The 12,064-nt window shown below is 42.6% G+C and overlaps 1 protein-coding gene across 3 annotated transcripts in view; it reads left to right on the plus strand.

Annotated features, from left to right (window-relative positions):
* The window catches only part of sgcd (sarcoglycan, delta (dystrophin-associated glycoprotein)), a 134,018-nt gene that overhangs the window by 97,045 nt on the left and 24,909 nt on the right, over window positions 1-12,064 (plus strand). For all 3 annotated transcript variants that reach the window (XM_086057854.1, XM_086057855.1, XM_086057856.1), the window contains 3 exons: window positions 3,007-3,108; window positions 5,189-5,276; window positions 6,430-6,549. In XM_086057854.1, the coding sequence (XP_085913980.1) occupies window positions 3,007-3,108; window positions 5,189-5,276; window positions 6,430-6,549 (310 nt within the window). The remainder of the gene's footprint in view (window positions 1-3,006; window positions 3,109-5,188; window positions 5,277-6,429; window positions 6,550-12,064) is intronic.

Raw genomic sequence — 12,064 nt, forward strand, 5'->3', positions numbered from 1 at the left:
TTGTTTTTTTTAACCACAGTTTTCAACAACGAGGTGAGTCCTAAGTAGGTCTTCCATACCAGAGAAGCAACCGAGATGGAAAAAGGAGCCTTAACACTCAGACTCACATTCACATCTGTGCTCATATGGGTAACTGGAGCCTATCCCAGCTGATTTTTGGTGAGAGAAGTGGGGTACATCCAATCGCAGGGCATATATCGAGATAGATAATTCAGTCTTCATTTACCTTGAAGAATGTTTTGGGGACGCAGATTTTCGAATCTTGGGTTTTGCGACCTTAAGAAAGTTCATTCCAAAGACTCAGAGTGGAGGTTTGGGTCTTTCCCCAGCTGTTCCCACAAAACTGGAAGTATGCAATCGTCCAACAATGGTATCGAGACGGATATAAGTTATTTGTCATACTTTTTGTCTGTTTGCTTGTATGTTGCTATTTGATCAAAATCCTTGAATCTTTTTCAAGACTTCACCCTATCATCTTTTTCTCTGCTCACGCTGCATACCACCACCCGCCTGCTCCTCTCAAGCATTTTCCGTTGTGTATTAAATGCTCCCTGATTGGTTCAGTTAATTTCCGTGCTTCCATCTCGATAGTGTAAATAATGGAAATCCTCAGCTTTTGTCGACTGGTGTATTTTTAATGTCGGGAGTCATTGTGATATTTGCCCCGGGCCTCGAGACGTCTATATTTGCTTTAGCCTCGGGTTAGCCGGGGTTTGATGCATATCGACACAGGCACTCAATAATAGCCTGAGTGCTCTGTATTATTGATAACCGGGCTTCACCGTACCCCCGAAGGCATCTGAAGGAAGACGAAGGAGAAGGATGATGAAAGCTTATGGGTTGGGGGTGGGGGGGTACAAGCTGTTACGTTAGCGTCCATGTCACCATTGCTCGTTGGTCGCCAATCAATCTGAGTGGTAGAGCGACAGGTACACACAAACAAACACTCCCCACAAGTTTCCGTGGTGACAGCGGAGGCAATGATTGTGATTTTTGTAGCAGTAGAAGTCTTTTCAACTATATATCCCCAGATACCAGTTTCAACGATGAACACGGAAAATGGTAAAATGGTAAAATCATAACAAGCCACACAAAAAGTCTCAAGGACCCATGCCCAAAATGAAAGAAATCCATTTTGTTTGAAGTGGAAATTTCTGGCGAATAAGAAATATGCCCAATTGAAACCTGAAAGCTTGTGCAATTGTCTTGTAATAAAAAAAATTAGGGGTGGCGAACACATCTCCCCAAAACTCACTCAGCAGCACAGTCTGGAAACAGATGACTTCAATTTACAATATTTCAAATTCTGCTAGAAAGGTTGACGAAATTAGCCCCCGACACCCAATTAACCACTCAACACGAAATTAGGCAGACATGTTGCTTATGACAGGACGCACAAAAAAAAGCCTCAAGGACCCATGCCCGAAATTGAACTTGACATCGGCCATTTTGGTCTGAAGCGGCCATTTCAGGCGAATTCAAGGGCTCGTCGTTAGTCCAGATCAGAAAACGGAAAACTCACAATTTTTGGCAAGTGTGTGTATCCTGATCAAAATGAAGTATTTTCGGGTCCCAAAGGCGTCCCCCAAAAAGTCATTCACTTGCATGCCCTGGAAAAAAAAATCACATTACATTATCTCTGATTCCTCTGGAAGTTGTAAAAATTTTGCCCCCAACACCAGTTTCACCAATCGAAATTGGGCGGACATGTCCATCATAAGCACAAAAAAGTCTCAAGGACCTAAAATTGAACAGGAAGTTTGCCATTTTGGATTGAAGCAGCAATTTCGGGTGAACTTCAGGGCTCGTACTTTGACAAACTCCTACTAGAAATTTGCCCATCTATAATTGTGATTGACTACTTAGTGGCTAACTGACTGAAAACCACCTTTGAAGAATAACTTAACTGGGATAAAAAAATAAGAAAAGAAAAAAACAACACTCCCAATTTGAAGTCTAATTAGATTTCCCGTCAACTTTAATGAATAGTTTTTGTGTGTCTTCCATTTCCTTGAATTGCATCCCAATGCGAGTGCAGCTGTGGTCAGACTGAACCTGAAAACAAAGCCGGCGGGAAGGGCGAGGGATGGCAGGTGGCATAAAAAGCCGAGTCGACAAACACAATTGTCATCAAGGGAGCCCAAACAAGGCTGAAGACTTTTCACGAGATGAAAGTCAGTTTAAGCAGGCGACCCTGAAGAAGAAAAAGAAGAAGGTGGAGATGCTCATCTGAGTGTCCTGCTAAGAAGTCGTCGTCATCTCGTGAATTATTCATGACCGCTCGCCTCGCCGTGTGCACGCTAAAGAGAAGAAACAAAACAGTTTGGATTGGAAGTTTTCTTATAGCATGACTGAACAATGCAGCTAATAAGTTCGCTCCACATCATCCGTCACTAGTATTTATTTACTGGGATACATTGAGAAAAAAAAACGGCCGTTTTCAAAGCTGAAAATTGCCAGCAGGTTTAGAACATTTCGACTCTTCTTTCCAGACCTACAAAATAGAGTTTGGCTTGGTTTCACCAAAATCTGAAAAATAAAAATTGACATGTCAAGTCACAGTGCCATCTACAACGATTTGTTACAGTGGTTTGCAAATCCACAATTTTGTCTGCACCCATATTTGGCAGTTTAACATCCCCGGCCACGATTTTCTCCACATTGGAAAGCAAACAATACGTTTTTTTTGCAATATAATACTTGAAAAACCATCCCCTGCTACGCCGGGATTCACCTGCCTTGATCTCCATGTGCTCCCTTAGAACCCGGGGGAGGCGCAAGGGCAAAAAACAAAGAGTATTTCCACTTTGACGCGGTCTTATCTTTACACTGATCCAGCTGGTGATGCAAAAACGAAAAGGCAGGATATAAAGACGCTGGTTAATATCCTCTCTTGCTGCCGTGTGCGTGCGTCTGAGCTGGAAGTGCAAATACGTGAGTGACAAGGTGGACGTACATGAAATATTAAACACAATATAACCAACATGTGTGTTTGTTTCCGTGCAGGACGGCATGGGCAACCTGAGAATAACAGAAAAGGGCCTCAAGCTGGAAGGGCACTCGGAGTTCCTTCAGCCTCTCTATGCCAAAGAAATCCAGTCCAAACCAGTAAGTAGCTTACTCGATGAAGTAAGTTGTACATATCTGCTTTAGTCCTTTCATTCACTATTGCAGCTAAAAAATATATGATTTTCCTTCTATATTTTGCGCACACGTCACATTTCAGCAATTAAATTTAATTTTTTGTAACACTTCTTCATTGAATGGCTTTAAATTCAAAGAGTGATTCATAAACGAAACAATAAGAATTAATTGGCTGCACTTGAAATTACATCCAATTGCAGCTCCCCTTTCAAATGTGCTTCTTTTGCACGACTCACTGAGATTTCTTTGCAACAGACACGTTTATGAAGCCTCTCCGCCTTAAAGAAAAGATATGCAGACACACACACGCTCTCTTTGTGTTTTGTGAGAGACGACAACGTCCTGCTGGGACTAACATGTTCCGTTGCCGCGGCGATTGGGAAAGGATGTGGGACGACAGATCAAAAGCTGGCGTTTTACAGTGAACTCTCGTGTAGTGGGAGTGGTACATTTAAAACCCACCTCGCGATAAAATTTGCCAAACAGAGAAACCATTTGAAAATATATTTTTTCAAGCTAAACACATTTAAACTTAATACGTATTTTTAAAAGTATTCCTTAGAGCCTGTTCACACTCTGCCGCTGTCAAAAAATTATGAAAAAATGTATAACATCACTTTAAAGACACATTTAGTAATCCCTAGCGCCATCTAGTGGTGAATTAATAATTCTTTCATTTTTTTAAAACGACAATGTCAATAGTATGCAAAAAAATATATGTTATATCGCATAAACTTATTTTTTGTTATACAATCGTAAGTCTAGGCTAATAACTAATTATATTTCATGGCTGTAGTCTCAACTTAATTGAGCTGCCATATTTCGCCGCCATCTTCCTGCTACGGATGACCAAAGGACAACTTTGCGAATACAGTTAGTCCGGGTGGTATTGCATCAAGTGTCGGACCAAATGGGTCGATCGACCGCAGCTTACCTTCCACAGCTGGGGCCTAAAGGTGGTCATCACTAACTCCCGTGATTCGGGCTCGTCGATCGCACACTATTACTAGCTTCTTTTTTTTTTACTAGCTTCTTTTTAGCCACTCCAGCTTATGACTCCGATTAACTCCCGCTAGCCGGCAGCCACTCTTGTTAGCTGCTCTGGCTAATTCCAGCTTGCCCGGCCTTTCGTTGTCGCTCGCTGGGCTTCACAACGGCTGCCAAGTCTCCGATGCTCACCAAGATGCTCATTTGCTAATGCAAAATAAGAATTGGTAGTAGGCTTACCAAATGTGGTCTCTCTGAGCCAGTGTAGTGTGCATGCTCCTGCGTGTTTCTAATGCTATTCTTTGACCACTGGATGGTACTAAGGACTACACACTGGGTCCTTAAGGAAACAAAAAGAAGACTCTCTTGCTCCCAAAAAGGGTAAAGCGTGCTTTCGTCAAGCTGTTATCGCTCCCAGTTGAAGTTTACTGTATAACTGACACAAAAGAAAATTAAACATTGCATATTTAAACTCCCAAAATGATCAACCAAATCATATAATAACGAAAGTCTCAACTGAGTTGAAGTTCCTCCAGTAGAGTCTCAGTGCTACTCTGCATGTTTCGGCATGTGTTATTACACTGAAGCCACGCAATTCTAAATTCATAAAACCTATAATAAAAGATAGCTTAAAAGGCCACAATATTGCTCAGGCATGAACGGTGACATGCGATAAAGTGCTGATGGAAAAGTGGAAAATTGAAAATGTATTTGTCATGCATTGGTTTATGTCATTGATACATTGTATCATTGGTCTGCATAGTTATGGTGATTTATGTTATGTGTGTGTATGATTTGAGAAAGTGGAAGCAGGTAAAGATTAACAGCAGGCTAAGAATGGACCCTTGAGGGACGCCGTACATGATTGTCTGATGGGAGATTACCTCAATGTAATTTTTCTTTCAACTGTGAAATGGTAAATTGGAGATGGGTCTGAGATCACCAATGACACTTGGATCCAAATTCTCCAGAATGGTTTGACAAAATTGACAATTTTTTTTTGGTCATTGTGAACTATTAAGGAAATAAAAACGTATTACTGTTTGTCCTTCCTCAGGGTCGTCCTCTGTACCTGCATTCGTCCCGAAACGTATCAGTCAACGTCGTCAACAGCAACAACAAGCTACTCACGCAACTCGTAACAGGTACGACGCGGGTCGAAAATAAAAACATTGCCTTTTTAACAATGCCTTCGCTTGTCAAGAGGCTTTCAAAAGCTGACGACACGGAGGGCAACACCACAATAAAAAGTTTTCCTTTCTGATCTTCGCGTTCACAAATCATGTTTGGTTTGTGCAACGTCAAAGCATTTCAACTTTCATGTAAGACTTCATGATGGTATTTAAATATACATTTGAAGTCAATTTAAAAAGAGTCAACATGAGACAAAAGAAGGTAAAAGACAGATGTGCTGATGCTAAAGAAGACAACTGCAATTTCAGATCAAAAAGTCAATGGAATGTATTATGTAATGGAAATGTAAAATATATATATATATGTATATATATATATATATATATATATATATATATATATATGTGCACAATTAGTGGTTTGCATGACAGTTAATCCTTCATGCTATACTGCACTGGTACTTCAGTGTTCCATCAGGCTGCCACAATCCCCGCCCGCCGTAACTCTGCTGCGACGTTGCACTCTGGCGCTAATAGAGCCTGGCAGACCGGCGAGCTATACAAATCACTATGAGTAAACATGCACACCGAGTGTCTTTTGGCTCTGACATGCGAACTCTGTCTGAAAGGGATGTGAACAGCCCCCCCCCCCCCCCCCCCCGTTTCCAAATGGAGAGCGACAGAATCAATTGCGAGTGTCAATCAGCCGCCTTTTTCTACTACTTTGGCGTACTACTTTGTTTTTGGGGGAGGTAGGAGGGGGGTCATCTCACTGTGTCAAAACAAGGCTTTCATTCAATTTCTTTCAGTGTTTTAGCAGGTCGAGCACTGTTGAAGTTGTGGATCATTAAGAGAACGCTGGAATTCACCCAACATGGCTGCTTCAAATCAAAATGGCTGACTTTCTGTTTAATTTTGAACAAGGGCCCTTGCGACGTGTCCTTTTACAGAACACTCGCAACAGACGTTAACCCTGCGCTAACAGGGCGGTCATTTTTCATTTCAATTCATTTTAATCAGGAATTTGATTTGTTATAAAAGTAATCGAGTTACTAGCTTGTTCGCTAGCCAAGCTACCACAATATCAGGACCATGCACGACAATGATAAAAATGTTTTTTATCTCAAGGATTTTAAGTGTCAGCTTTTGTGTTTGTTGGGATTAGGATCCAGCGGGTTCAAAGCGCGAGGGAATATGTTCGAGGTGAAATCCACATCCGGCAAACTGCTCTTCTCGGCCGACGAGCAGGAGGTGGTGGTTGGCGCCGAGAGGCTCCGGGTCATGGGTGAGTCGGTGGTCTTTCCCACCATTTTCCCGATGGCTGATATTGTAGATAGAAACGTTTTGGTCTGCTTGCCATGTGTATGTTATATATTTTTTGTCCAATCAGCGTACGCGTTGCTATGTCAATCTAATCTGCCCAAGGCCTTCAGAATTAGTTGTGCTAGCCCATGTAACTTCAATCACACAGTCAACAACAACAAAACAACAAACATGCACAGATTTCCCAAACCTGAGTTTTATTTTTGGAATGTATAGCCATCATTTTATGAAAAACCCACCTATGCTGACATCTCTAGACAATTATAAACATTTTGGGGAACACTGTATTAGCAATACAATATTCTTTTAATCAGACTTCAAATTCATCCTCTCAGAGTCAGGTTGTTGGCCCTTAATGACGTCATCATGATTCTGTCGTCTGATTGGTTTTATCTGAGCATAAATATTGATTGCAAATTGCTTCTCATGACGAACGCGGCACAGTTTTGTGCTGTTGTGTTGTGTTTGCGTATTTACATCGATGGTGGTATTAAGAGCTGGATTAAGTCAGCCCAACTGAAGGCCCAGGTACCAAATGCCCACGCATGGAATCTCTTGCATAAAAATACCCATCAGTCACGGCAGTCCGCTCATATTTGGGTAAAAATGTATTTGGCCAAAAAATGTGAAGGAATCCCCTTCCAGGCGTCGCCCGAGACAATTTGCTCATCGCTTTTACAGATGGGAGCGATTACTCTGGCCGCTCATCTACATGCACTTAACATCCTTCGCAGTCATAGTTGGTTAGAGTCAGCCTACTGGAAAGCGCCGCCGAGCCGCAGATGGCGAGGAGAAGATGGAGACACGGATAATTGGACGGACGTTGCATTGTTCCTCTCGGCGAAGATGTCCGTGCTTGGCTTTTTCTTAAAGGAGACTTATGCATTTTTTAAAATCACTTCAAACGGCTCCCAGGTGTCGTACTAACGTGTTCGTGTCACGCTTTTTGCCTGGCTCTTATTTTAGCCTTGCTGAAATCAGTCTGTTTTGAGGTTGAGTTCATGCCTTTCGGCCTCTGTTGTCATGACAACCAGCGGTGAAGAGCTATTTTTAGGTCAATTATAGCGCACATACACACAAATTCACACTTCCATCCACATCTGCGAACAATTGACAAGAGTTGCCAACAAACAAGTTTTGGCAGTGTGATGGGATGTGAGGCAGACGCGCTAACCACTTACCGACCGTGCTGCCCACCAGACCGCCATTATTTTCAATTTCGCGCACCCCCTGAAGGGCGTTCAACCGCAGTCTAGAAATCTCTGGCATAGACCATGAAATAAGGTGTAAATAAGGTACATTAACGATGCATAGACCTTTAAATAAGGAAATAGATTGCCTACGGCGGCTGGCTGTCCAAACCCTGGTTTTTAACATTTAAAAAAACGATATCTTCTTCTTTACTTGTTCAACTTGTGGCATGGCTCAGTCGTAGAGTGGTCGTCTCCCATCCGTGAGGTTGTGGGTTCGATCCTCACCCTGGTGACCATGTCGAAGTGTCTGAGCAAGACACTGAACCCTGATTTGCTCCCAGTGGACCTGTCAGCGCAGCAGCCGACCACTGGTGTGTGAATCTTTGCGCGAATGGGTAAATGTGAGGCTTAAAATTGTAAAGCGCTTTGGGCAGCATACGGTGTCGATGAAAGCACTATATAAGAAGCAGTCCATTTACCAGCTTAATAAATCAGACACTCACATTAGCAAAAGCTAGCTTCATAAAACCTATTTGTTGTATTGTGTTTTTATGCAACTTATTAAAAACATGAACAAAAAAATGACAGATTATCAATGAGGGAAAACGTTTAAAATTGCGTTACGAGCTTGGTTACGGAATTAATTACACTTGTAAGTCAAGGTGCCACTGTACTGCAGTCTGGGAGATTTTTTTGTGCACACCACTGAACTGTAGCACTTGAAAGACATGCTCGCTAAAACCCCAAGGACACTCAAGCTTTCAGGAGCGAATACCCCGTTGTAGTCAAGTCCAAACCTGAAACATTTAGTAGAAGCGCTTCCCCGTGTCGCGGCGACTTCTCCCTGGAGTGGCGCCGGCCACCTCGGAATCGGCTCTCGCTTCCAAAGTAAGCATTGCTCACTCATGCGGCGCGCTTCCCCCCTCGGAGTTCAACAGCGAACGGATGTGTTCAAAGTTTAACTCCTGCAGAGAAGCGCAGCGGAGTGGAGGAATTGGGTAGCGTGAGTAGGGGTTGGGGGTGTAGCAGGAGTCACCTTGATGCTGAGATACAAGTGCGTTGAAGGGGTTTATTTACCTGACAAATGGGGTTACTTACCCAGCGACGGTTGCTTAAAGCACTTGTCTCTTTTTTGGCCTTCACCTTGTCACTGGAACGAATTAGATTGACTGTCAATGGCCTTGGATTCAATCTTCTAAAGATGTAGATTATACCATTCAGCAGTGTTCTGCTACGACGTCTCTATCAAAGCGCTTGGCTTCGTGATTGCTTTTGATGGGGAGTGCTGCACGTTGTGAACACCCTTGTCTAATTTGAGTGCTTGAAACAAATTGCCAAGTGTATAAAATGAAGCTTTGAAATTGAGAAAAATTGAGCTGTTGTTTTTGGTCTAGCTCAACTGTCAATCAAATACCATATGTGACCGAGAGAAGGGTTCACCAATTCCGGTCCTCAAGGTGTGGAGTCCTGCAGGTTTTAGATGGTTCCGCCCACTAGCACACCTGTTTCATATAATCAGCTCATCCGCATGCCTGATAACGTTCCTGATTTTTAGTATCAGGTGTTTTGGTAGGCGGAAACGTCTAAAACCTGCAGGACTCCGGACCTGGAGGACCGGAATTGGTGAACCCTGACCTAAAGAAAGAATGCTATGTCATCTAGCATTTAGCATTTTGCCCACCCCCCTCCTCACTTTTCGCTCATCTGCCTTTCTCTCCGTAACATGTGCACACTCATGGCCAACAATGAGGCACTCGAAAGTTACCACCCAAATTTCAGGTCCAGTCTGACTGGTTGTCAAGTCATTTTTTTTCCCATTCATGCATGAAGCACAGGTTCATGCTGAAATTCAGCCAATGAAGATGGACATGAAAATGGGTGATCCTGTTTTTCATAACAAAGCGAAAACATTTTTTTAAACCATATCCTAGACAGATGGATGACATAAAACTTAAGGTTTCGTCATTGCGGCATGGCGGCAAAATCACAAGAAGTCATGTGCCATCCCATTTGCTGCACTCATCTTTACGATAGCAATTACAATTAGCCCCCTTTCATTTCCCTCCGTTTATGTCCCATTGACTCAGTGTGTCGCGCTCCCCGCCTGGCAGATAGACGGTCAGGAGGAGTGCGTTATCAGCTCAGGATGCGCTCGTGTGATCATCCACACTCCCCCACTCAGCGACCCCCCCCCCCCCTTTCCCTTCCCTCCCGCAAGGCAAATGGAGGCCAGGCCGCAACGTGGCAGGAAAAGCGAATGATGAGGGTGTGATTTTTTTTTTCTTTTTCTTCTGTTCGTGTGATCACAGCAACTTGTTTGGACAAGGGTTTGTGCCGGTGTAGCCGCTTTAGATCAATGATGCGCTGCCCGGAATTCACAACCAGGCAGAAGATATTTACAACAACTGGATTGCAAAAACTGGTCTTAAAAAAAAGGGAGAGGAAAACAATAATGAAATTGGGAATATTTGACTTAATTAAAACTTTAACAATCAATACAGGATATTCTTTGGTTTTGACAAAAGTCTTTTTTTTTTTTATTTACAAGCTTCTATCAAATGATTGAACACTTGATTTCGAGAAAAGTACTTTTGTGGCATCTTGGTGTCAAGGAAGTAAGTTGAACAGTTAAAGTTAGCGGTAAGTAGTGCTTTGCAGCCATCTTGTTGCAGCTTGTCAAAAAACTATATTGAAGTGAGTTGAGGATTTTCATTTAGACAAAAGTAGATCTTTTCCACCATCTTGCGGTATTGAGAAGGTATTAATCCTTTTTAGCGATGCGTGATAATTTTTATAACGTAAGGCTTCCTTTTCTTGGTTTCTGCTTTTGTAGCGTCACTGACGTGACCACGTTATAAGTTCACGGAGACAAGGTGTTGTCACTTTTATATTTGCCATCCGTCAAAGCCTCTGCCGGCTTTTATTCGCCGCTGTCCTTTCTCCGGAGTGGACGCCGTTAAGCTGTAATGAGACGATAAAAGACAGCCGAGTTACCGGGTCCGCATTTCGCGCCGTTATCTGGAGCGCGTGGTCAATGTGCAACGAATTCCTGCCGACCAAACGCATCCATAAAAAGCGCAAAGCTTCTGATCTCCGTGTGTGTGTTTCTTTTGTTTGGGTCGGCGTGTTAGCTTTATACACGGATGTTAAGCAATTTGAAGAGTGACAGAGTATCGTAATAATAAGGCGCAAGCATTCAGCCTTTCAAAAGATTTTTGCTTTGTAAAAATACTATGTGGAAGTTGTTTATGTTTCAGGAAGTTACTTACAGTATTTGTTTCACCCAACCTAAATCTCTTCTTGCCATTTTCCCATAATAGCACTTTTTGTGTTTTACACTCCACTTTTATTGTATTTGTCGGAAATTGCTCACATTACTGTAATCTGCGCCTCTTCTGCACTCTTGGCCCTAACTCACACAATGACAAACCCGATCGATTTTGACCTGATGTCTCTTTATGGGAATTTAGTACCTCTTATCAAAGCGGGATACCCAATTTCCTAGTAAAGGAATCTCTCTGGCCGCAGGGTTCGAGGACACCGCCTCCATCCTCGTTTCATGGCTGACATAAATCCGGACGCCGGCGGTTACAAAGCCCGATTAGATTGTAAGCGTGGCAGTGGGTAGGGGTGAGCGCACTCCTCCACCCCCGCGCCCTAACCACGCTCGGGGCACGTGAGGCTGGCCCGACTAATGAGTCAGGTCATGTCTTTTGGGGTCCTGGAACCCTTTAAGGATTATTTTCCAAGGAACCCTTAATAAGCACAACTCAATACTAACTACCATGTGTATCTAAAAATGCCATAGTAATGAACATTTTGCCTTTTATTGGAGTGAAAAAAAATTCTGAACGTCTTAAGTCTTTCAAGACATCCAGTCAAAATCCGCATGTAATTGACATCCGCTAAATAGCTTTATATTTGCCTATACATGCTGCAAGATGGCACCAATGCACTACTTTTATATCAGGGCTGAACCTCCTCCCCTCATTTTGACATAGTTCCTTGGCACCAAGATGCCGCAAGAATGCACGAAAACAATACTTTAATAATCAACGAGGCTTTTGGCCTGAGCACAATTATTAAAAGAAGCTACAAAAAATTGCAAATCTAACACTGCATATTAAAAATGTGCCATAATTGTGTATTTATACACCATCAACAACCATTTATTGACTGTTATTAATCTATGGATTTATGTTATGATAAATCACAATCATATCCCCAGTTTAACTGGGCCAAAGCTAAAATGAGGATCAATAATTGGTTTAGTATGTATATTTT

Source organism: Leptonotus elevatus, chromosome 16 (assembly GCF_054856555.1).
Source record: "Leptonotus elevatus isolate MCC_2025b chromosome 16, RoL_Lele_1.0, whole genome shotgun sequence".
NCBI classification, from domain to species: Eukaryota; Metazoa; Chordata; class Actinopteri; order Syngnathiformes; family Syngnathidae; genus Leptonotus; species Leptonotus elevatus.